This window comes from Lepidochelys kempii, chromosome 6 (genome assembly GCF_965140285.1).
Source record: "Lepidochelys kempii isolate rLepKem1 chromosome 6, rLepKem1.hap1, whole genome shotgun sequence".
In the NCBI taxonomy this organism is placed as follows: Eukaryota; Metazoa; Chordata; order Testudines; family Cheloniidae; genus Lepidochelys; species Lepidochelys kempii.
Genome location: NC_136385.1, coordinates 102538936 through 102560550, shown reverse-complemented (window position 1 = coordinate 102560550; position 21615 = coordinate 102538936). Strand labels below are relative to the sequence as shown.

Below are 21615 nucleotides of genomic sequence, written 5' to 3'. Positions count from 1 at the left end.
TAAACATCCAGGCTGTTTCCAAAGTTTGCCACTTATCCCTGCATGAGTCGTCCTCTTTCAGTTCAGACAACAAAATCTCTCATCTAAACCCTTATCCTCTCCCATCTTGTTTACTGACCTCCCTTACACCCAGGTCACCTCCATGTTAAATCCATACAAAGCACAGTTGGTAAAATCACCTTCATCGCTCTGACCAGGTACCACATCAACCTCACCTCTCCCTGAATCTCTCCAGTTACTCCCACTGTTGAACTGCATCACTTCAAGTCTTTGTGCACTTGACTTCAAAGGCCCTTCACAGCAATATGCCACTCTACTTGTGCAATATTGTCACCTACTGTGTCATCTCTTGCCGCCTCTTTTCACAATTTCAGCATCATCTATCCATTTCTCAGATTTGTACACAAACATATCGGTGCCTCCTCCAATTCTCTTCTCAAGAACCACAAAATGTTAACAAAAATTTGAAAGATATTAAACCTCATACTTCAGGTCTTGAGACAGTCTTTAACTACTGAGTGAGGAGGTTGTTTGCATCTTCTTTTGAAGCATCCAGTACTTGCTACTGTCAGAGATAGGGTACTGGACTAGGGTATGATCCAGTATGGCAATTCCTTTATTCCTATAAGTACGTTTCAGAATATGTCTGTGGGTTTTCCAAATTGAAGGGGAAAAAAAGATAAAGCAATAGTTTACATTGAATCTTGAGCCTAAACCTAGCTCCACACTAATTCCAACACACTAAAGAATAAGGAAAAATCTTTTATCCTTAATTTAGGACAAGATTATGGTTTTAAGTCACTGACCACATTATGCGGTACAGGTCCCTTGATGGAAAACATAGTTGGACAGATCAGGGGAGTCACTGGATGAATTCTTATTGGGCTAGAATCCCTGAAGAGTCTTTGGGAGAGGGGGGAAAGGAAGTGAGTGCAGACATTGGAGTGGGAAATCTGCCAGCCTCTGAAAAAGAATGAATGTGAAATTACTCTCCCTGTGCTCGTACAGCTGTGGCCCTCTTTGCTCCTTTTTTGGATGGATAATCTGCTCTGCAGCATACCCCATTATATTATGGCTGGCCCCTGCAAGGAATTCAAGGGATAGTGGAGACCCTTTATTCTCTCTCTTCTCCCTTGGGCTGCCACAATTTGGCCCATAATTTAAACGTGGTATTGAATTCTCCATATTATTACATTATTTTCTACAGGGATTTATCAGCAAAGCCTCAATTATATGATCAGATCTTATACTACATATTTGACTTGTAAAACATCATGTAAAAAATATTTGACAATTTTTTTATTTTACAAAAGTGCTTTGGATATAAACTGACTCTATTTTCCCTTTCTGCAACTGCGGACTGTGACGGATGACACAACCTCATTCCCTCTCCCCAACCACCTGAGAGAAGAGATCCCTTTATATCACCTCAAAAGTTGCTAATTTTCAGTATGTTCAAACATTCCTTGATTCATTCTATGTTCTTTAGTATTTAATTGGTTTCTTTGTACATTTTGATTGTTTTCTACTTTTTCTCTGGAGATGCAGGCCAGGATAATCAGTACTTTGTTCTGAATCTTAGTAAATTAAATAGTATGGGGCTTCTGAGTCTCCTTGTCGCTGCATATCAGAGACTCCCCTATCAAAGTATCATTTAAAACTTTTTTGCGTGTGTGATAAATGAAGTGCGTGTGTGGGGGCGGGGAGTAGCTCCCTTTGATGGACACCCAGTCAGCCAGTTAGCTGTAAAATCCCTCTTCGTAGCTGTTCTCTGTTTGCTTTACCTGTAAAGGGTTAAAAGTCCCCCAAGTAAAGAAAAGGAAGTGGGAACCTGACCAAAAGAGCCAGTGGGAAAGTAGAACTTATTAAAATTGGGAAAGAAACTTTCCCTTTGTCTGTTGTTCTCTCTGGGTTGAAGGGACATGGAGCAGCAATGCTGTAAGCAGCTTTAAGTCAGGTTTGATTATAGATTATCAGTTCATACCTCAAAACTACTTATCTGAAGCCTCAGATATGTAAATAAAATTAGGGAATGTCTAAAAAGACGCAGTTAGGTTTATTTCTGTTTATTTTTTAAGGCTTTGTGGACTCCTCCCAGATGCTTTGTTTGCTTGTAACCTTTAAGCTAACCCCCAAGAAAGCTATTTTGGGTGCTTAATTTTTGGAATTGCTCTTTTAAAATCTAGCAAAAGCCTAAGTTTCAGATGTATTTTCTTCCTTTTTGTTTTTAATAAAATTTCCCTTTTTTAAGAACAGGATTGGATTTTTGGTATCCTAAGAGGTTTGTGCATGTTGTTTGGTTAGCTGGTAGCAGCAGCTAATTTCCTTTGTTTTCTTTCTCAGCTCTTCCCTGGAGGGGTAGGTGAAAGGGCTTGAGGGTACCTCACAGGGAGGAATTCCCAAGTGCTCCTTCCTGGGCCCCAGGGGGTTTTTGGCCTTTGGGCGGTGGCAGCGTTTACCAAGCCAAGGTCAGAGAAAAGCTGTATCCTTGGGAGTTTAATACAAGCCTGGAGTGGCAAGTATTAATTTTTAAAATCCCTGCGGGCCCCCACTTTCTGTACTCAAAGTGACAGAGTGGGGATTCAGCCTTGACAACATGGATAGAGAAGTTGCTTTACAGCTTGTTAAAGATAATCCTCTCTTTGTGGAAAAACTAAATTTAGAAAACAAATACATAGCATATGTGAACTATGCCATTTATTATTTAATTTACCATAGTGCATAACTGAATACCACTACATGCTACACTGTGTGCCTTCCTACCATTCTTACAGGGCTTTTGTTTTGTTTTTGTTTTTTCCAGTCAAGTGGCTTAAATTTCAAGTTCGCATGTGATACCTTCATAAAACTCCAGGGGGCAGAGGGAAAGCTGTAAACTATTAATAGAAGCCGTGCTGATAAAATGGTTCTTCCTTGTCCTCCTCTCTTGTTGCTGAGAGCTGCATTTTGCCTAACTGCTGATTAATGGGTGAATGCTGCCTGCTGATTTTCAACATTTTAATCCTTTAAAATCTGGTACATCTCCAAGATTGATTCTCATTCTGGCACCACTCTTGTCAGAAGTATGCTATTGGTATATCCCCCAAATCTGCATCTTGGGCTTACAGGGACCGTGGCTTATTGCTCTAATAGGTAGCAAAGAAAAACTGCTGAACAAACATAGCCATTCATATACACTTTTTGCAGCGTGACCTTCCCTCCCCTCCTTTGTTAAGAAATAGAGAGTTTGCTTCCCGCCCAAGAACCATCCTGAGCAAAAATAAGTCATTGGGGAGAGTGAATACCACATTCTAGTGTTGCCTGCAAGTCACAACATCTTCTCCACTTGGAGAGTTGACATCTCATTCTTTGCAACATAAGGAGGAAAAAATAAGATGAAGAAAGAATAAACCCACCCGACTGAGCAGTACATGCTGCTTAGATCATTTTTCCAGAACGAATTTAAAAGCTGTATGCTTGGCATACCAATATTGCTGCAAGGTATTTTGCTGAAGACAGCCATATTCTGTGGTGTAGAAATGTAACACCTTTCACATCTAGAATTACCTAAAATTTTGAATCTATTACCACACCACAGCATACCTTAAAGAAAAAGCTTCTACTCCACCCTTGTTCTTCACAAGTGTCAGAATCCAAACTTACACAAAGGGAATATAACCTCATCTCATCCCAGCACTCTTAGACTTTGTCTACAGTGGCAAGGGAAAGAGAAATTTTTTGTCATTTAGAGGTGTTAAAAAACACACTCCCGAAAGACAGAAGTTTTGTCGACGACAAGCGCTGGTGTGAACAGCGCTTTGTCGGCAGGAGCGCTCTCCTGCTGATAACGCTAATGCCACTCGTTGGGGGTAGAAGTTTTTTGTTGGCAGGAGAACTCTCTCCTACCAACAAACAGCTACACTTTTAGCAGCACAGCTGTAGCGGCACAGCCATGTCGCTGAAAGCAGCATAGTGTAGACGTAGCCTTAGATTGCTTACTCTTCAAACTCAATCAGCCTACAAACGCAAAGATACAGACTAGAAAATCTCCTCTTGTTGTTATTTCTGCAGAGGCTAACTGTAGGACTTGTCTGCCAAATTATGGCAACAGAGAGTTTTTGAGTAGTAGTTTCCTGTTTGATGTAGAATAAATACAGGTTTGTTTAACAGGTACACATTTTATGTTTGGGTGCCTATTCAAGAAGATTACCTGTGGTGACACTTACGTTGTGTCAAGAGTTTTTCAAAATTAAATGAAATTACCTTAAGCACATTTTAAACACACCTGTATTCCCTTTTTCTCCCACCCCCACCCCACTCCCATGCACATTTACTGTAAAGCTGTTTGTGTGATCAGTACTGCTTTTTTGTGAGACCTATATTGATGATGCAAGACTCTTGAAAATACTGAGGGGAAAGAACATAGAAAACTACTTGTGCAAATCTTTATCAAGGCTGCTGTTACGTTCCCCAGGCAATTTTCCAGTGGCTGTCCTGGCAGGCCATACACATACAGGATCCCATACTAAATAATTTTTTTGACACTGCAAAAAAAACTTTTCACCCGAATTTGAGCTCTGCTTGTGACTAAAATATCAAAGTAAATCTGCTAGTGTCGGTAAGGAGAGAGAGAACCAGACATATTAGGTGCTAGGATGTTGATGATGAGTGTGGTATAATGACTAAGTAGACAAGACGTTTGTCCCCCTCTGCAAGGAAGATAGAGTAAATAAGTTAAGAAAATGTTGCCTTGATATTTGATTGCAAATAACTGTTTTATCCTTCAATTGGCCGTGTTCCATCCATTTGTTTAGGACACAGAGTTTTGAACATTTTCATTTTGAACGTCATATTGTTTTGTTCTTACAAGAAACTGTTTCCCCTCTGCCTATCAGTTGCTAAGAATTCTAGTTAATACTGTGAAAAGAAGTAGATTTTGTTCAAATCAGGTTCGCTATCTTGTGCAAAGCATGTATAAAATCACAGTATTTTAATCACAAAGAGAGAGAGAGAGAGATTAGCTGACTCTCAATTTTCACAATTCCCGAACTTCCTGTCTTTTATTGTCTTCTTATGAGGTACGTATTTCTATATGGTCTCTGCTATTTATAGTATAAAATCTTTAAATACCTTTTTATTTAATCTACCTCATGCTTAGTAGGATGGATTCTTGTTTCATTATTAAATATTTATGTAGTCGCTTTTTCACCTTTAGTTTTTTTTAACTTATGATATTACGTTACCAATTAATAGGTCTAGTATGTTACCTGAGATCATCGTGATTTAATGAAAAGCCACTTAAAACAATAAGCAATAAACAATAACTGCTAATACGCTGCAAATTAGTGATGACTCCAAGAGATGACAGCTGACAGGCTTTTTAAAGTAGCAGGCATAAGGAACAGCAGAAGGGATATTTGAGGAATGCAAGAATCTTATTTTAATGTTAAGCTGTAAGATCAAAAAAGGAAAGACATATGGTAACAGGTCTGAAAGCAACTGAAGACTAAGCTCACTGTTTAAACATTTACATTTGTTGAAGTATGATGGAAAACTTTTTTGTTCCAAGAATATTTCATACAATTTTAAGCAAATGTATTATCTTAATTGAAAACTCTAAAATTCTTCCTAGCCCATGGGAACTACACTATTTCAGGAGTCAGCAGTGGAATATGGAGCCTTTTATTTTTCCCCAGGTCAATAATGGCTGCAAGTCATATTCATTTGATGGCTGTCCATTGTCCTAAGTGAAATGAGGAGTTGTTCGAGTGCTTGTTTATGTCAATTCCATTCAGGTGTGTGTGCGTGCATGTGCACGGTAGCCGAAAGATTTTTCCCCAAGCAGCATCCGTGGGGTCGGCCTGGGTACCTCCTGGTGTTGCGCCTTCGTGGCCCAATAAAGAGCCCTGCCGACCTGCCACCCCCTCAGTTCCTTCTTACCGCCAGTGACGGTAGCTGGATCTTCCCCTTGCTCATGCTTCGGCAAGCAGCTTAGCAATATTTTCGGTTTTCACTGTAGAAAGTTAGTTCTAGTTGTTAAGTATAGCGTAGTTAGTTCACTTATAAATTTCAGTTACAGTGGGTTCCCTCCCCCATTTTTCTCCCCCCCTTATTTGTCACCAGGGCAGGCCGCGATTCCCAGGCTTCAAGACTTGCCAGGACTGTGTGAAGTACATGCCTAAAAGTGACCCCTACTCCTCCTGTTTACAGTGTCTGGGTGAGGGTCACCAAAAAGACCGCTGCAAGATCTGTCAGGAATTCCAACCAAGAACACTTAAAGAGAGGGAACAGCAGCTTCAAATCCTCCTCATGGAGACAGCTCTCCAACCTCAGTCAGACCCAGGCGCCGGGGTTCCTGCTCCCAGTATGTCTTTTTTGGTGCAGAGTGCTCCGGTGCCATCTTCGAGAGATCCGGCTTCAAAAAAAGACTGCCAAGGAGGCTCGGCACCATCATGGAGCCTCTCGGGGGGCACTCCAGCCTTCGGCACCAGTCCCAATTGCCAGTGCAGAAGAAGAGGAGGTGGAAAGAGGCCAATCCCCCTCAGCAAGATCCAGGGACCAGCCATCAGTGGCACCTCAGTCGGACTGAGGCTCAGAGTGGGGCTCTGTCGACTCCTGCCCAAGTGAGGTAGTCGAGTCCAGGCCCATCGCAATCACTGATCCCCTCAGAGCACCTGCCGCTCCCATCCACCCCAGAGGCTTTTGAGGTGGTGCAGGACCTCCTGAGAGTCAGGGCCCTTCCCCCAAGAATAGGGACGCTAGAAAACGTGACCTATTTGGGCGAAAAGTGTACTTAACGGGGGGACTACAACTCCAAATATCTAACCAGCAGGCCATCGTCAGCAGGTACTACTATAATACCTGCTCAGCAATGGCTAAATTCACGGAGTTGCTCCCCTTGGACTCCTGTGCCGAATTTTCAGCTTTGGTCGAGAAGGCTGATCTCCAGGGGGGCTCTGCAGGCAGCACTTGATGGGGCAGACAGGGTTATAGCCAGAAGAGTAGCCATGAGAAGGGGCTCATGGCTCCAGGTTTCTGGTCTCCCCTCTGAGGTCCAGCAGACCATACAAGACCTGCCTTTTGGTCTTCAGCGCCCAAATTGGCCTTTTGAAGGCATGGTTGAGGATGGTGCGCCACATCAGAGACTGGATCCACCCCACCTTACCTTCTCCTCCTGACTATCCCCTTTCTACTGTGCATGGTCCCATATCACCTTGGACCTCCGGGTGCTCCATACGGTAGAGAGGGGATACTCCATCCAATTCTGTGTACTCCCGCCCTTCCACCCCCCCTTTCATATCCCTCTTCAGGGAACCTTTTCACGAGCAACTTCTTCTCCAGGAGATGCAGTCACTCCTATCTCTAGGGGCAGTGAAGGAGGTTTCTCAGGAGTACGGGGACGAGGGCTTTTATTCCCGATATTTTGTAGTATCGAAAGCTAAAGGTGGCCTCAGGCCCATCCTGGACCTGCGAGAACTCAACAAGTTTGTGAAGAAACTCAAGTTCTGCATGGTCTTGTTGGCCTCCATCATACCCTCACTGAATCCAGCAGACTGGTATGCCGCCCTCGACTTGAAGGACGCTTACTTTCATATTAAAGTCACCCAGCCCCACAGGAAGTACCTCAGGTTTGTAATGAACAATACCCACTACCAATTTACTGTCCTTCCATTTGGCCGATCAGCAGCACCTCAAGTCTTCATGAAGTGCATGGCAGTCGTTGCTGCATTCCTGCAAAGGCACCAGGTACAGGTGTTTCCATACCTTAACAACTGACTGATCAAGGGCTGCTCCAGGACCCAAGTGGAAACTCAAGTCAAATGCATCAGGGCCACCTTCAACAACCTGGGTCTCCTTCTAACCGAAGCAAAATCGACTTTGTCCCCCATTCAGAGGATAGAGTTTATAGGGGCAGTGCTGGACTCGACCCAAGCCAGAGCATACCTGGAGGAAGTGAGGTTTGAGACCCTGGCCGGTATCATTTGAGGTTTCAGACAGTTTCCCACCACCACAGCAAGAAACTGTCTGAAGTTTCTGAGACACATGGCTGCCTGTACCTACGTGGTGCAGCATGCCAGACTCAGGCTCCGACCAGTTCAGTCATGATTAGCATCAGTGTATCGACCAGCCCAGGACAGCTTGGACAGGATCATGACCCTGCCTCACCCGTCCTAGACTCTCTCCTGTGGTGGCTCAACCCTCAGGAGGTATGCTCAGGGGGTCCCCTTCCCCAGTCCGAGCCGTCTCTTTTGCTAGTGACGGACGCATCAGACTTGGGCTGGGGAGCACATCTAGGAGACCGCAGGACTCAGAGTCTCTGGTCTCAGGCGGATCTGGATTTCCACATCAATGTCAGAGCTGAGAGCGGTGCACCTGGCATGCCAGACTTTCCGGGCATACTTAATGGGACAGTGTGTATCAGTTATGACAGCCATGTCATATGACCATGGCAATATTCTATATCAACAAAAAGGGGGGTGCATGCTCCTCTCCCCTGTGCCAGGAAGCCCTCATGCTGTGGGACTTCTGTGTAGAACATTCAATACACCTACAAGCAGTGTACCTCCCTGGGGTACAGAACGAGCTGGCAGATCACCTCAGCAGGTCCTTCCACGGCCATGAGTGGTCCCTTCACCCGGATGTCATGAATTCAATCTTCCAGAGGTGGGGATTTCCCCAGATAGACTATTCGCCATGCTACGCAACAGGAAATGCCAGCAGTTCTGCTCCTTCCAAAAGCCCGGGCACCAGCATGGACGCTTTCCTCCTCCCATGGGGAGGTTGTTTCCTATACGCCTTTCCGTCCATACCACTCGTTCACAAGGTACTCCTCAAGATCGGGAGGGAATGAGCTCAGGTCATCTTGATAGCTCCAGCCTGGCCCCACCAGCACTGGTACACATCACTCCTAGACATGTCCATGGAAGCTCCAGTCTCCCTGCCACTCTTCCCAGACCTTCTGACACAAGTTCATGGTCACTTCCAACATCCTAACCTTGAGTCGCTGCACCTCATGGTGTGGAAGCTCCATGGTTGAACCCGGTGGAGCTTTCCTATTCAGATCAAGTTAGACAAGTCCTCCTTGGCATCAGGAAACCCTCTACGAGAGCTACCTACCTTGCCAAGTGGAAGAGATTTTCAATCTGGTCGGCACAGCACCATTCGTTCCCGACGCTAGCCTCAGTGCCGCTTATTCTGGACTACCTCCTCCATTGAAGCAGCAAGGGCTTTCAGTGTCATCAATAAGGGTTGACTTGACTGCCATCTCAGCCTTCCACCCGGGCGCGGAGGGCCGCTCTGTCTTTCCTAACCCAATAGTCAGCCGGTTTCTAAAAGATCTCGACAGGCTATACCCTCATGTCTGGCAGCCTGTCGCAGCTTGGGACCTCAACTCAGTCTTTTCTAGATTCATGGGACCGCCCTTTGAACTGTTGGCATTGTGCTCCATACTCTACCTCTTTTACAAGGTCATGTTCCTGGCAGTGATAACCTTGGCCAGGAGGTTGTCTGAACTTAAGGCCCTAACATCAGAGCCCCCTTACACCGTGTTCTATAAGGACAAGGTTCAGCTCAGACCTCATCCTGCTTTCCTACCAAAGGTTGTATCACAGTTTCACATCAACCAGGACCTTTCTCCCAGTATTTTTCCCTAAGCTGCATTCCAGCAGCAAGGAGCAGAGACTTCACTCACTGGATGTCCATAGGGTGCTAACATTCTACACTGAGAGAATGAAGCCATTCAGAAAATCAGTCCAGTTATTCGTGGCAGTGGCAAACAGAATGAAAGGTCTGTTTGTGTCATCACCACGCATTTTGTCATAGATCATGTCCTGCATTTGTGAGTGCTACAACCTGGCGGGGGTTCCTGCACATCCAATCACTGCGCACTCTACCAGGGCGCAGGCTTCATCAACAGTGTTCCTGGCTCAGGTTCCCACTTAGGAAATCTGTAGAGCAGCAATGTGATCCTCCATTCATACTTTCACCACGCACTATGCGGTTACCCAGCAGGCCAGAGACGATGCGGCCTTTGGACAAGCAGTGCTCCAATCAGTGGACAACTCCGACCCCGCCTCCCGAACTTGGGCTTGTGAGTCGCCTCATTGGAATTGACATGAACAAGCATTTGAAGAAGAAAAAACAGTTACTCACCTTCTAGTAACTGTTGTTCTTCAAGATGTGTTTTTCATGTCCATTCCAATATCCACCCTCCTTCCCCTCTATCCATCCTCCTTCCCCTCTGTCGGAGTAGCCGGCAAGAAGGAACTGAGAGGGTGGTGGGTCGGCAGTGCCCTTTATTGGGTGCCATGAAGGTACGACTCCAGGGGGCGCCCAGGCCGACCCCCCGGATGCTGCTAGGGGAAAAATCTTCCAGCTACTGTGCATGTGCGCACACACACACCTGGTTGGAATGGACATGAACAACACATCTCAAAAAACATAATTTACGAGAAGGTGAGTAACTTTTTTCATGGTCTCAGGTGGCCACATAATTTTTTAAAAAATAATCACTGTTGGCACACATCTTAGTAGTTGAAGAGCAGTTGGTTGACTTAGTCCTATAAATAAAACTTACGTTTTGCCTGTAGGCATGTTCATTCCGTGTCTCAGAGCTTTGGCATGTTGATGGAGCTGCTACCGCTGTTGTTAATCATGTTGTGCTAGGTACTTGTTCTGTGATTAAACAGAGGACTCTGGGGGTGGGGAGATAAGGACAGAACCAGAGGGCTTTTGGTAGAAATTACTGATATGCCAGCCTCAGAGAAATCATATCCCTGAAAACATGTGGACATGTGCATGTATAAGTTAACTTTTTTGACACTGGGATTTAACCAAATACATTTAGTTTGATTTCATACATAAGGCTATGATTTAGTCACGAGTAGGATGTAAAGATTATATAAAAAGTTAACCGTTAAAACAATTAAAATTATACCATTTAACCAGTTAACTGATGTCTCTCTGGCCGCGGCTGGGATCGGCCAACCGGTGCAGGGCGGCCAGGGCTGGGTTCCCTCCAGCTGGCGCGGGGTGACCAGTGCTGGGGCTGTTTTGGCCAGCCCAGGGCTAGGGTTGCCCTGGCCGGCTGGCAGGCATGGAGGGCCGCTATAGCCCACCGTTGCGATGCTGGGGCTGCTCCAGCAAGGCTGGAGCTGCAGTCGCTCCAGCAGCTGGGGCTGGAATCGAAAGCCTAATTCCTACCAGTTAACTGTTTAACCATTTTATTTAATTTTACATCCTTAGTCGCGAGGGTCATAGAAGTCACGGAATCTGTGACTTCCAGAGACCTCCTTGACTTCAGCCCACGGTGGTGTAGGGAAGCGGGGGCTCTAAGTGGTGCGGGCACCCTGTTTATACGGTATTCATGGTCCATTCAGTCTTAATGGCTTGCAGTAATTGGTCTTGAGACTGTGGAGGATGGTGCTTTAACTGTCTGCTGCCCTTTGATATTCCATTACTCCATCTCAGACGCCCAGTACATAAATTATATGTTGGGGTCCAGATCAACATTCATCACAGTTACATTCAGTTCATGTTTTGAAGGTTTTGTTCACAACAACGATGGCTAGAGATTTACTTTATAACTACTATTAAAAAAAAAAAAAACTGAGATTTTGGAGACCAAGGTGGAAACCTCCATCCCTCCCAATAAGTAAAAGGTCACCTACCCAGTGCAACATGACCCAACTCAAGATTTGGTTTGTAGACTGTTTATTTTTTTTCATAAACTCAAATATTATAAGGCAACCTACTCACTTCAGTGCTCAAGGCCACCCCAATGATGTTCTTATTTCTAGTTGAAGAGTGATGGATTGAGAGTCTTTTCTAAGCCCACATATATGATGCTGTTAACTCAACTGTAAGATTCTCTAAAGAATAATACAGGACACTTGCAGCCTTTGAGTAACAGACTTGACATGGAAATAAATCCCAGATCCCTTACATGTTTGTAGAGAGCTCTTATGCACTAATTACATAGCCAGCAAATCACCCTATAAAATGGGCTTTAAAAGAAACATATTCTGAGTAAATGAAATGTTTGTGGTCTATTTATCTGTTTTTCAATTTAGTCTAGATGCCGTTTCCAACCATTCTACAGGATCTTAGCATTCACAAAGCAGTTGTTTTGTGCATCAGAATAATTTTTCTTATTCCATACCGTTAATGAATACACTTTCCTACAACCATATGAAAGTTGGAGAGAATTATTGCCTTACTTTTCTTCTTTTCTAGTCTTTTCCAGTTTGACACTATCATGTATTCATCAGAAAAATGCTTAGCAAAGCATATTAAAGATTAGCTAGATTAGAAGTACAAATTGTTGCATTATTCATAGAGAATATCTGGAATCCTGTAATGGTCTCATTTTTCAATTGTGTAGAATGTAATACAATAAAAGTCAGTTACTTTTGGATACAAAATTAGTTTTTTCGTTACACAGTGCATACAGGTACCTTTACTTGAAATAGCTTTTAAATGCTAGTTTCTTTGAATGTGTATTGTTCTTTATCACTTGCCAAGAATGGTTGGCTTAACCCTGTGGCAACACAATGTGGCACTTCTTATGTTCTTCATGCCCTGAATATGGTAAGTACCGTACAGAATGAAAATCAAGAAGTTATGAAACTGCAGGGCTCTGGGTACCATAGTGACGTGTGATAAATACATAGTAGACAGATAGGATGGAAGAAGAATGTGAGCACATTAGATTGTCGCATTTGAAGAAAGACAAACAGCAGCTTAGTGACTTGAGCACTGTTAGTCAAATTCAGTCCTGTTTTATGCTGGCTTTATGGTGGAAAGCTTGCTATGGAGAGGCTGTGGTAGCTGGAGCTTCCCCACTGGTAGCTCAAATGGTGGATGGATCTGGCAGGCCGAGGAGGAGGAGGCATGATTAGGGCTGCCATATTGCTATGTATTGAATCCTTCTCTGCTGTAGCCTCTCTACCCAGTACAGCCAGTAGGTGTGTAAGTCCTGCAGCAAACTGATTGCCCCCTTCTTTTTTCTCCTGCCTACTGCCTATGGAGCTGTCATGCTTCATGAATATTCAGATATTTCTGTGTTGTTCCAGTCATGTTATTTGGAGGCAGCTGAGTTCTATCCTTATAGATAGAAAGCTTTTGTCAGTATCTAACTGAAATCTCTCTTGCTGAGGACCAGGCTGATTATTTCTTGTCCTTCCCTCTGTTGACATGGAGAACAACTGATCACTGTCCTCTTTACAATAACTTTTTATGTATTTGTGCCCAGAATGACATTTGCTTTTTTCGCAACAGCATCCAGTATTGCTAACCCTTACGATTTTTTTTGTAAGTGATGGGAATTCAGAGGGTACTAGAGCTCAGCACAACTCTACTCCTGCCTTCCCTTCACCCTTCCTGTGAGAAAGATGGACAGGACAGTGCCTCTGTTTGTCCCCCCATCCCCTTGCAGCTCCTGTCCTGGGAAGCGGCATGGTGAGGTTGAGTCCCTGGAGCAGCCCCCGCTAGCCTGGGAGGTGGGAGATGGGACCCTATTGCAGCCTCACAGGTCTGGTTGAGAGGGATACAGAACTGTAGGAAAGGCAGAGGTGAGGCTGGGGCGGGGAAGGGGTTGAACTGGCGGATTGGGGGACTGGTGTGGGCATAGTGGGGCACGATTAAATGCTGGGCAGGGACAGGCAGATGTGGGAGTGAGAGCTCCTGCAGCAGAGGCCAAAATCACCTTACCCAGTAAATGTGAAAGAATGGTCAATGCTAATTCTCTCTCCCACACACACACACTGGGCATGGGCAGGAGAAGTTCTAATATCAAAAGACAGACCAAAAACACAACATAATATTTTTTTTAAAAAGCACTCATGATTTTTGGGCCACTCTCATGACTCTTGGGGTCTGACCTGATAATTTTTAATCTCTTGAGGGGTCTGGCTCATGATTTTTAATCTCTTGAGATTGGCAATACTGAGCATCACACTGTTGACTCGTACTCAATTTGTGATGCACCATACCCCCACCCCCCGATCTTTTTCTGTAGTATTGCTACTTAGCCAGTTATTTGCCATTTTGTATTTGTGCATTTGATTTTTGCTTCATAAGTATAGGACGTGTCTTCCTTGAATTTATTTAATTGATTTCAGAGCAGTTCTCCAATTTATGAATCACTCTGCCATGGTGATTTGCAAAGGTGGGAAGGAGTGTCCCTGTGAGATTTACATCCAGGATTCACAGGGTTGAACCCTGAATATCTTGTCCAGAATTATAAACAGTGCAACATAATTAGCTCCTGGACTTTCCACAATTCAGGAAAATCCTGTGGAATTTTGTCTTCACAAAAATGAGAATAATCATTGAACTACCTACAGATTCCAGACTGAGTGAGATTTCTCTGGTCAAAATGCCACTGACTATCCCAAATTTTACATTTTTGGTTTTTGTATTTTTGGTGCCAACTTTGCAACTGAACCTCTTAGCCCCACCTTTGCATCATATTTTCAAAATGAAAGATTCTCTCCATCCAGAAAAGGAGTACTTCATCCGATGAAGTGAGCTGTAGCTCACGAAAGCTCATGCTCAAATAAATTGGTTAGTCTCTAAGGTGCCACAAGTACTCCTTTTCTTTTTGCGAATACAGACTAACACGGCTGTTACTCTGAAATCTCTCCATCCAGACAGTTCTCTCGTTTTTCTAACCTAATGTCTGAGCTTTGGCATATTCATTTTATTGGCTGGAGGTGTCAAACTAAATCCAGCTTGCTGTCTGCCTTTAAAGAAACTGTTTGTATATTTTATTTCCTTTTTGATTTAATCTATATGAAATATAAATTAACAGATTACCATCCATGATGCTATGTCTCTGCTTTTCAATACATTTCAATACATTTTTGTGCACTAATAATTTAATAGGAAAAAAATTGCACAAAACAGAGGACAAAGCAGCACAAGATGAGACAAGAGGAAATACATGGATAACATCACCAAAGAAGCTGATGCTGAAAGAGATGTTAGTAAAATATGTTATCAAAGCTCAGTGGGGTTCTAAGTGGCAAGTTTAAGCCAAGAGCCTGTTAAGAACAAACAAGGAAATACCTGAACAACAGAAATAGAACGAAGAGCGTGATAGGCAGAATACTGTCAAGAGATAATCAGTGTTGCCAACACTCATGATTTTGTCATTAGACTCATGATAATTGTTTTCCTGAAAGCCCCAGCTTCTGGAGTCAAGTGGATATGTGATTATTTCAGCCTTCATTCTTAAAGAAAAAGTAAGTTTCTAGCTCTCGTGACTGTGGAGAAAGTTTCAAAATGTGACCCCAGTGCACCTTAAAGGCTCAAAAAGCAGAAGGCAAATAAAAGAACACCAAATCTGTTATTTTTACATAATCTATTATTTTTACATGACGCCAAATCTCATTATTTTTGGTGAGCCTGACTCATGATTTTTGAACGTTTGGGGTTGGCAATACTGCTAAATGGACCAACCCCACAAGAAGCCTTTGACAGAGAAGTTGAACACCCTGAGAAAGTGTTGTAACATTTCACATTACAAACAAAGAAGTGAGACTCAATAAAAAAAAGTTAAAACTTGGAAAACTACAGATGAAAACCAAGTCACCAAGGAAGCTTGTGAAGCTGGGATGAGTTAAGAATGAAGCTAAAGAGTCTGCCTTGACTGGGGAGTGGGAGGAACACTACAATAATGCTGACTGAAAGAACCCCTCTGTCGAACTGTACTTAGAGGGGGATTATTTATGGCACTTAACATAGAGGATATGCACAAGAGAGGCCCAGCTTAGGCAGTACAGATAGTGGAGCATTGTTTGTTCCCCATGTAGGAAGGATTCAGATTTAATATATTAAATCCTCTTAGATTTGAGTGCCCTGCTTGTGTCACTAGTCTTTTTTTCCTAGTGCTCTTCAGTACTCAAATTTTTTTGTAGCAGGTTGTGCTCTTATTTTGTTCATTAACTTTCCTGATCAACTTCTTGGAATATGACACATTTACTCTCTGATTTGTACACACTGCAATATTTTTTGGACCCCATGAATTTGTGATCAAGAACTTTTGAAACCTCAGATTTTCTGTTGTAACCATTGAAAAAAAAATCAAATACAATCCACCCACTAGGACTTGATTTTTGTTTTGGTGCGGTTTCTCAGGCTTGTTTCTCATAGCATTATTGTAATTCTGAACATTTTTCCAGTATGACTTCACTTTGCAGTAGTTTCAGGCTATTAAATCTCTTTTGTTCCATTGTTTTTGGCTCTTTTCTAATCAGTAGATACTTTTTTCTTTTTTGTACTGTAGTTTAGTGCATCTTAGCCATTCGTCTGCTAAAGTTTGTTATCTGTGACATCTATTGTAGTTTTTCTGCTAAACTAAATTGGGCAGGAGCTTGGAGCAAAAGAAGTTTTGGAATAATTTTCAATTAACAAATACTGCTTGCTTGCTTATTTCACTTATGCTGGTTTAGTTGGCCATCCCAGTAAGAAGTTACAAGGGAGTTTCATTGTTTCTTCATGACTTGAAGTGACTGTTGCACCCTCCTTTTAATTTATTATTGCTTTTAAAAGGGTGCCGAATATTTCATTTTTTGTTTCTTTACAATTTAGTCCAAGATACTTTTTCAAATTTCATGGACATTTTACCGTCTTTTGTGTGTGCTATAGTCTAAGATCAGGTTTTCTTTGCCATTTGCTTCCATTGTCATTACTTCTTGCCTAGGTGTTGCTGCTACTCTTTCTTTTCAAGTCTGATCACAGAATCCTCCATTGTTCTCTGCATATGACTTCCTTTAATTCAGCCCACACCTTTTCAACACCATATCCTGAGTCAAGTGTTTGAAAGATGTTATTTAATGTTAATTATAAGTTCTTTGTCAGCTCAATGTGTTGCATATGACTTCTTGTAAGCTGTGTGCTCTGAACATATTTTTTCTATACTGTTTAAGCCATACAAAATCTAGATATCCACCAGTATTGTCCTATCTTGATTCTAGAGAGATTTTTCCTGTCTGATGCTATAGAGAGATAGCAAACGATGTTGTTGTTTTTAATGCACATATTAAAACTATGAAAGCAGACAGATAAAATATAGTCCAAGCAAAAGTTCTTAGTATTTGAATCTTCCATCAATATGTTAACGCACATTCACTTTTATTAGTGTGTGTGTTTGATTCATAACTGATAATGTTACCGAAATTTGACAGTGAGACAGAGAGATGATCATGCATTAATTACATAATTGTTCTCCAAATACTGTTGTGAATACTTTGAACTTCTATCTGAGGATCTCAAAGCACTTTACTGAACTTATCCTTCTAATGCCCCTAAAAGTTATTAAAGAAGTACCCATTTTATATATCACGGAATTGAGTCAGTCACTGCAAGTATAACTGACAGGGGGCCATGTTCTAACATAACATCTGAAAAATGCAGCTGAAAGGACATCTTTGCATTTTGTGCAAAGGAACAGTTAAAGATAGTCATCTTCATTCTTTTCTATTGTAATTAATTATGATAGTAACATCATTTTCATCTATCCTTGCTTTGCTATATGATCCGTAGTGCAAAATGCTATTTTTTGAACTCTGTTAGGAAACGTCTTAAATTCAAATCAAACCTGAGTTTGACCTTCTCTTGATGACAACATAATATAGAGTGAAGGTAGATTTTCTTTGTCACTCATACTGTTGCTCAGTTCCCTTTATCCTTTCTAGTCCAATAGTGTGATTTCCAATATGGCCATTTCCAATTTTCCGTTGTAGTTAACAAAGAAAACTTTCAAGTGCTGATCATTGTTAAATGTAATTATTATGTATGGCACTGTGCAATTTTCCTCTTTGCCAGAGTGATTCACAGTTAAGCTTTTAAAATTCTTTCACTTATTGTCTACCAGGGTACTTACTACTACCCCGCACACACACAAAAGTAGTAGTCACAGTCCCAACTAAGAAATGCTGCTGTCTCCTCAAACACAATGTGCTTTTTTCACTCTCCTTTGGGTTTCACTTTAACATCGTTATATCTAGTTCTGTTCTGACTATTGTAATGTCCTACTTAAACCTCTGTAAGTAAATGTGCCTGTTTGGGTGTTCATACCCCACACAATAAAAGGCTTTGGTTTTCATCAGGATAGCGTATTGAAACACAAAGTAATATGAAAATATTCAATTCTGACTACATTGAGCCTCATTGTAATTGCCCTATGAAAAATATCAAGTTTACAGTGTTACTGTAGCCATGTTGGTCCCAGGATATTAGACAGACAAGGTGGGTCAGGAAATGTCTTTTATTGAACCCAGAAGACCTCTGTGTAGCTTGAGAACTTCTCTCTTTCACCAACTGAAGTTGGTCCGATAAAAGATATTACCTCCCTCACCTTGTGTGTATCAAATTTACAGTATATCACTGACGTTTTTGGTTCCCAAGATTGGTTTGACAATGGTGGTGTATCATAGAAATTGTATTCTGTGGTCAGATATTTCAGCCTTGTGTTTGCAGTCATAAAAAAGAACACTAACCTTCCATCAAGAATAAAAAACAATTTATGAAGTCAAATGTACGGTGGTATATAAGATAAATATTTTGTACAACACAGTTCCCCATGGTTGATATACATGGATTCTATGTTAAATGTAGTCAATGTCATCTTGGATCTAGGTGCTGATTTTGACACTGAATAGAGCCCATATTGAGAATTACAAGAAAAAAATAAATATGGACTCCCCCTTGAACATAGGGTTTAATTGAAGAATCCCCCCAGTTCAGACCAAGAAATCTACATGTATGCAAAATTTTATGAAAATCAGATTTAATTTACTGTGTGTTTATGCTTCCACAACAAAAAATGAGTTGTATGTTACCATACGTTACTTTACAAATAGGGCTCCTATAAGAATGATTTCTTTTTATGTGATAGGTTTCAGAGTAGCAGCTGTGTTAGTACTTGAGGCACCTTAGAGACTAACAAATTTATTTGAGCATAAGCATTTGTGGGCTAAAGCCCACTTCATCAGATGCATGCAGTGGAAAATACAATAGGAAGATATATATATATACAGCAGTTGACAAGACCGTGTGAGGAGCAGTGGGCGGGGGTGGGGGGAATAAAAATGGGGAAATAGTTTTACTTTGTGTAATGACCCATCCACTCCCAGTCTTTATTCAAGCCTAAATTAATGGTGTCCAGTTTACAAATTAATTCCAATTTAGCAGTCTCTCGTTGGAGTCTGTTTTTGAAGTTTTTTGTTGAAGAATTGCCACTTTTAGGTCTGTAATCGAGTGACCAGAGAGATTGAAGTGATCTCCGACTGGTTTTTGAATGTTATAATTCTTGACGTCTGATTTGTGTCCATTTATTCTTTTACGTAGAGACTGTCCAGTTTGGCCAATGTACATGGCAGAGGGGCATTGCTGGCACATGTACATTGGCCAAACTGGACAATCTCTACATAAAAGAATAAATGGACACAAATCAGACATCAAGAATTATAACATTCAAAAACCAGTCGGAGAACACTTCAGTCTCTCTGGTCACTCGATTACAGACCTAAAAGTGGCAATTCTTCAACAAAAAAACTTCAGAAACAGACTCCAACGAGAGACTGCTGAATTGGAATTAATTTGTAAACTGGACACCATTAATTTAGGCTTGAATAAAGACTGGGAGTGGATGGGTCATTACACAAAGTAAAACTATTTCCCCATGTTTATTTCTCCCCCCTACTGTTCCTCACATGTTCTTGTCAACTGCTGGAAATGGCCCACCTTGATTATCACTACAAAAGGTTTGGGTTTTTTTCCTCTCCTGCTGGTAATAGCTCACCTTACCTGATCACTCTTGTTACAGTGTGTATGGTAACATCCATTGTTTCATGTTCTCTGTGTATATAAAATCTCCCCACTGTATTTTCTACTGCATGCATCTGATGAAGTGAGCTGTAGCTCACGAAAGCTTATGCTCAAATAAATTTGTTAGTCTCTAAGGTGCCACAAGTACTCCTTTTCTTTTTGTATTTGATGTGTAAGGTAAGGAAAAATACCTAAAGAATACAATTCCAGGGCATGGTACTATAAAGTCAATATTTCAGATTCCCCTCCAGTTTGGTTCTCTGTAGATAGTATTGGGAACTTTTGTATTCTAATTTGTTTTCAAATCATTGCAAGGATCTCTCAAATGAAAATTAAGGGTTTTTGCTTCAATGTGACTCATGGAAAAAAAAATTTCCTCTTCTCTATTAGATTACTGTTTTCAAAAGTCAAACTGGAATCCCTGTGCAGAGGCCCAGATGAGGCACTCCTTACCTGCAAACATATGCTACAGATTTGGAAGTCCTGTTACAATCTCACTAACCCCAGGTAAGATGCTAAAGAAATCTTGGATTTTGTCTCCTGTACACTGAAACTCATCAGAAGAAGTCCAATTTAATTATAATTCATAAATCTTTTTTCTTGCGTTTACTGCTAAAATGGTTCTTGGGATATAATGTATATCTGGTCTCTATTTACAAAAGGTTTTTTAAATGCATTGCTCTACAATTTTGAGACAGAAGTGAGTGGTTAATTACAAGAAGTTTTATGATAATGAAAGCTGGAAAGGCCTGGCTTAATTTTTGTTACTACATATTTGCATTTCTGTTTTTATAAGATAAATTAGAGATGGGTCGGACTCATTGATTTCTGTTTTTCAAAGGGAAAAAGGGCTAAAGTCTGATATGTTTAATGTACAATCAGAGTTGCATTTAACAGGGACTAAAACTCACCAAGTTCATTTGATAATCGCTAAGAGCATATACCCAACAATTTTGATTATTAGTAGGGATGTCAAGCAATTAAAAAAATTAATCGCGATTAATCGCACTGTTAAAGAATAATAGAATACCATTTATTTAAAAAAGTGGTATGCTTTATACATTTACAAATATATTCATTTCAATTACCACATGGAATACAAAGTGAAAAGTGCTCACTTTATATTATTATTTTTATTATAAATATTTGCACGGTAAAAAAACAAAAGAAATAGTATTTTTCAATTCACCTAATACAAATACTGTTGTGCAATTTCTTTATTGTGAAAGTGCAACTTACATATGTAGAATTCTGTACAAAAAAAACTGCACTCAAAAATAAAACAGTGTAAAACTTTAGAGCCTACAAGTCCACTCAGTCCTACTTCTTGTTCAGCCAATCACTCAGACAAACCAGTTTATTTACCTTTTCAGAAGATAATGCTGCCCACTTCTTGTTTACAATGAGAACAGGCTTTCTCATGGCACTGTTGTAGCTGGCGTCGCAAAATATTTACATGCCAGATGGGCTAACGATTCATATGTCCCTTCATGCTTCAGCCATCATTCCAGAGGACATGCGTCCATGCCGATGATGGGTTCTGCTTGATAACGATCCAAAGCATTGCGGACCAATTCGTATTCATTTTCATCATCTGAGTCAGCTGCCACCAGCAGAAGGTTGATTTTCTTTTTTGGTGGTTTGGGTTCTGTAGTTTCCACATTGGAGTGTTGCTCTTTTAAGACTTCTGATAGCATGCTCCACACCTCATCCCTCTCTGATTTGGAAGGCACTTCAGATTCTTAAACCTTGGGTCGAGTGTTGTAGTTATCTTTAAAAATCTCACATTGGTACCTTCTTTGT

General features: G+C 41.5%; 1 protein-coding gene across 5 annotated transcripts in view; it reads left to right on the top strand.

Annotated features, from left to right (window-relative positions):
• Positions 1-21615, top strand: part of TTC7B (tetratricopeptide repeat domain 7B) — a 311774-nt gene that overhangs the window by 186237 nt on the left and 103922 nt on the right. For all 5 annotated transcript variants that reach the window (XM_073349423.2, XM_073349422.2, XM_073349421.2 and 2 more), the window contains one exon: positions 20203-20319. In XM_073349423.2, the coding sequence (XP_073205524.1) occupies positions 20203-20319 (117 nt within the window). The remainder of the gene's footprint in view (positions 1-20202; positions 20320-21615) is intronic.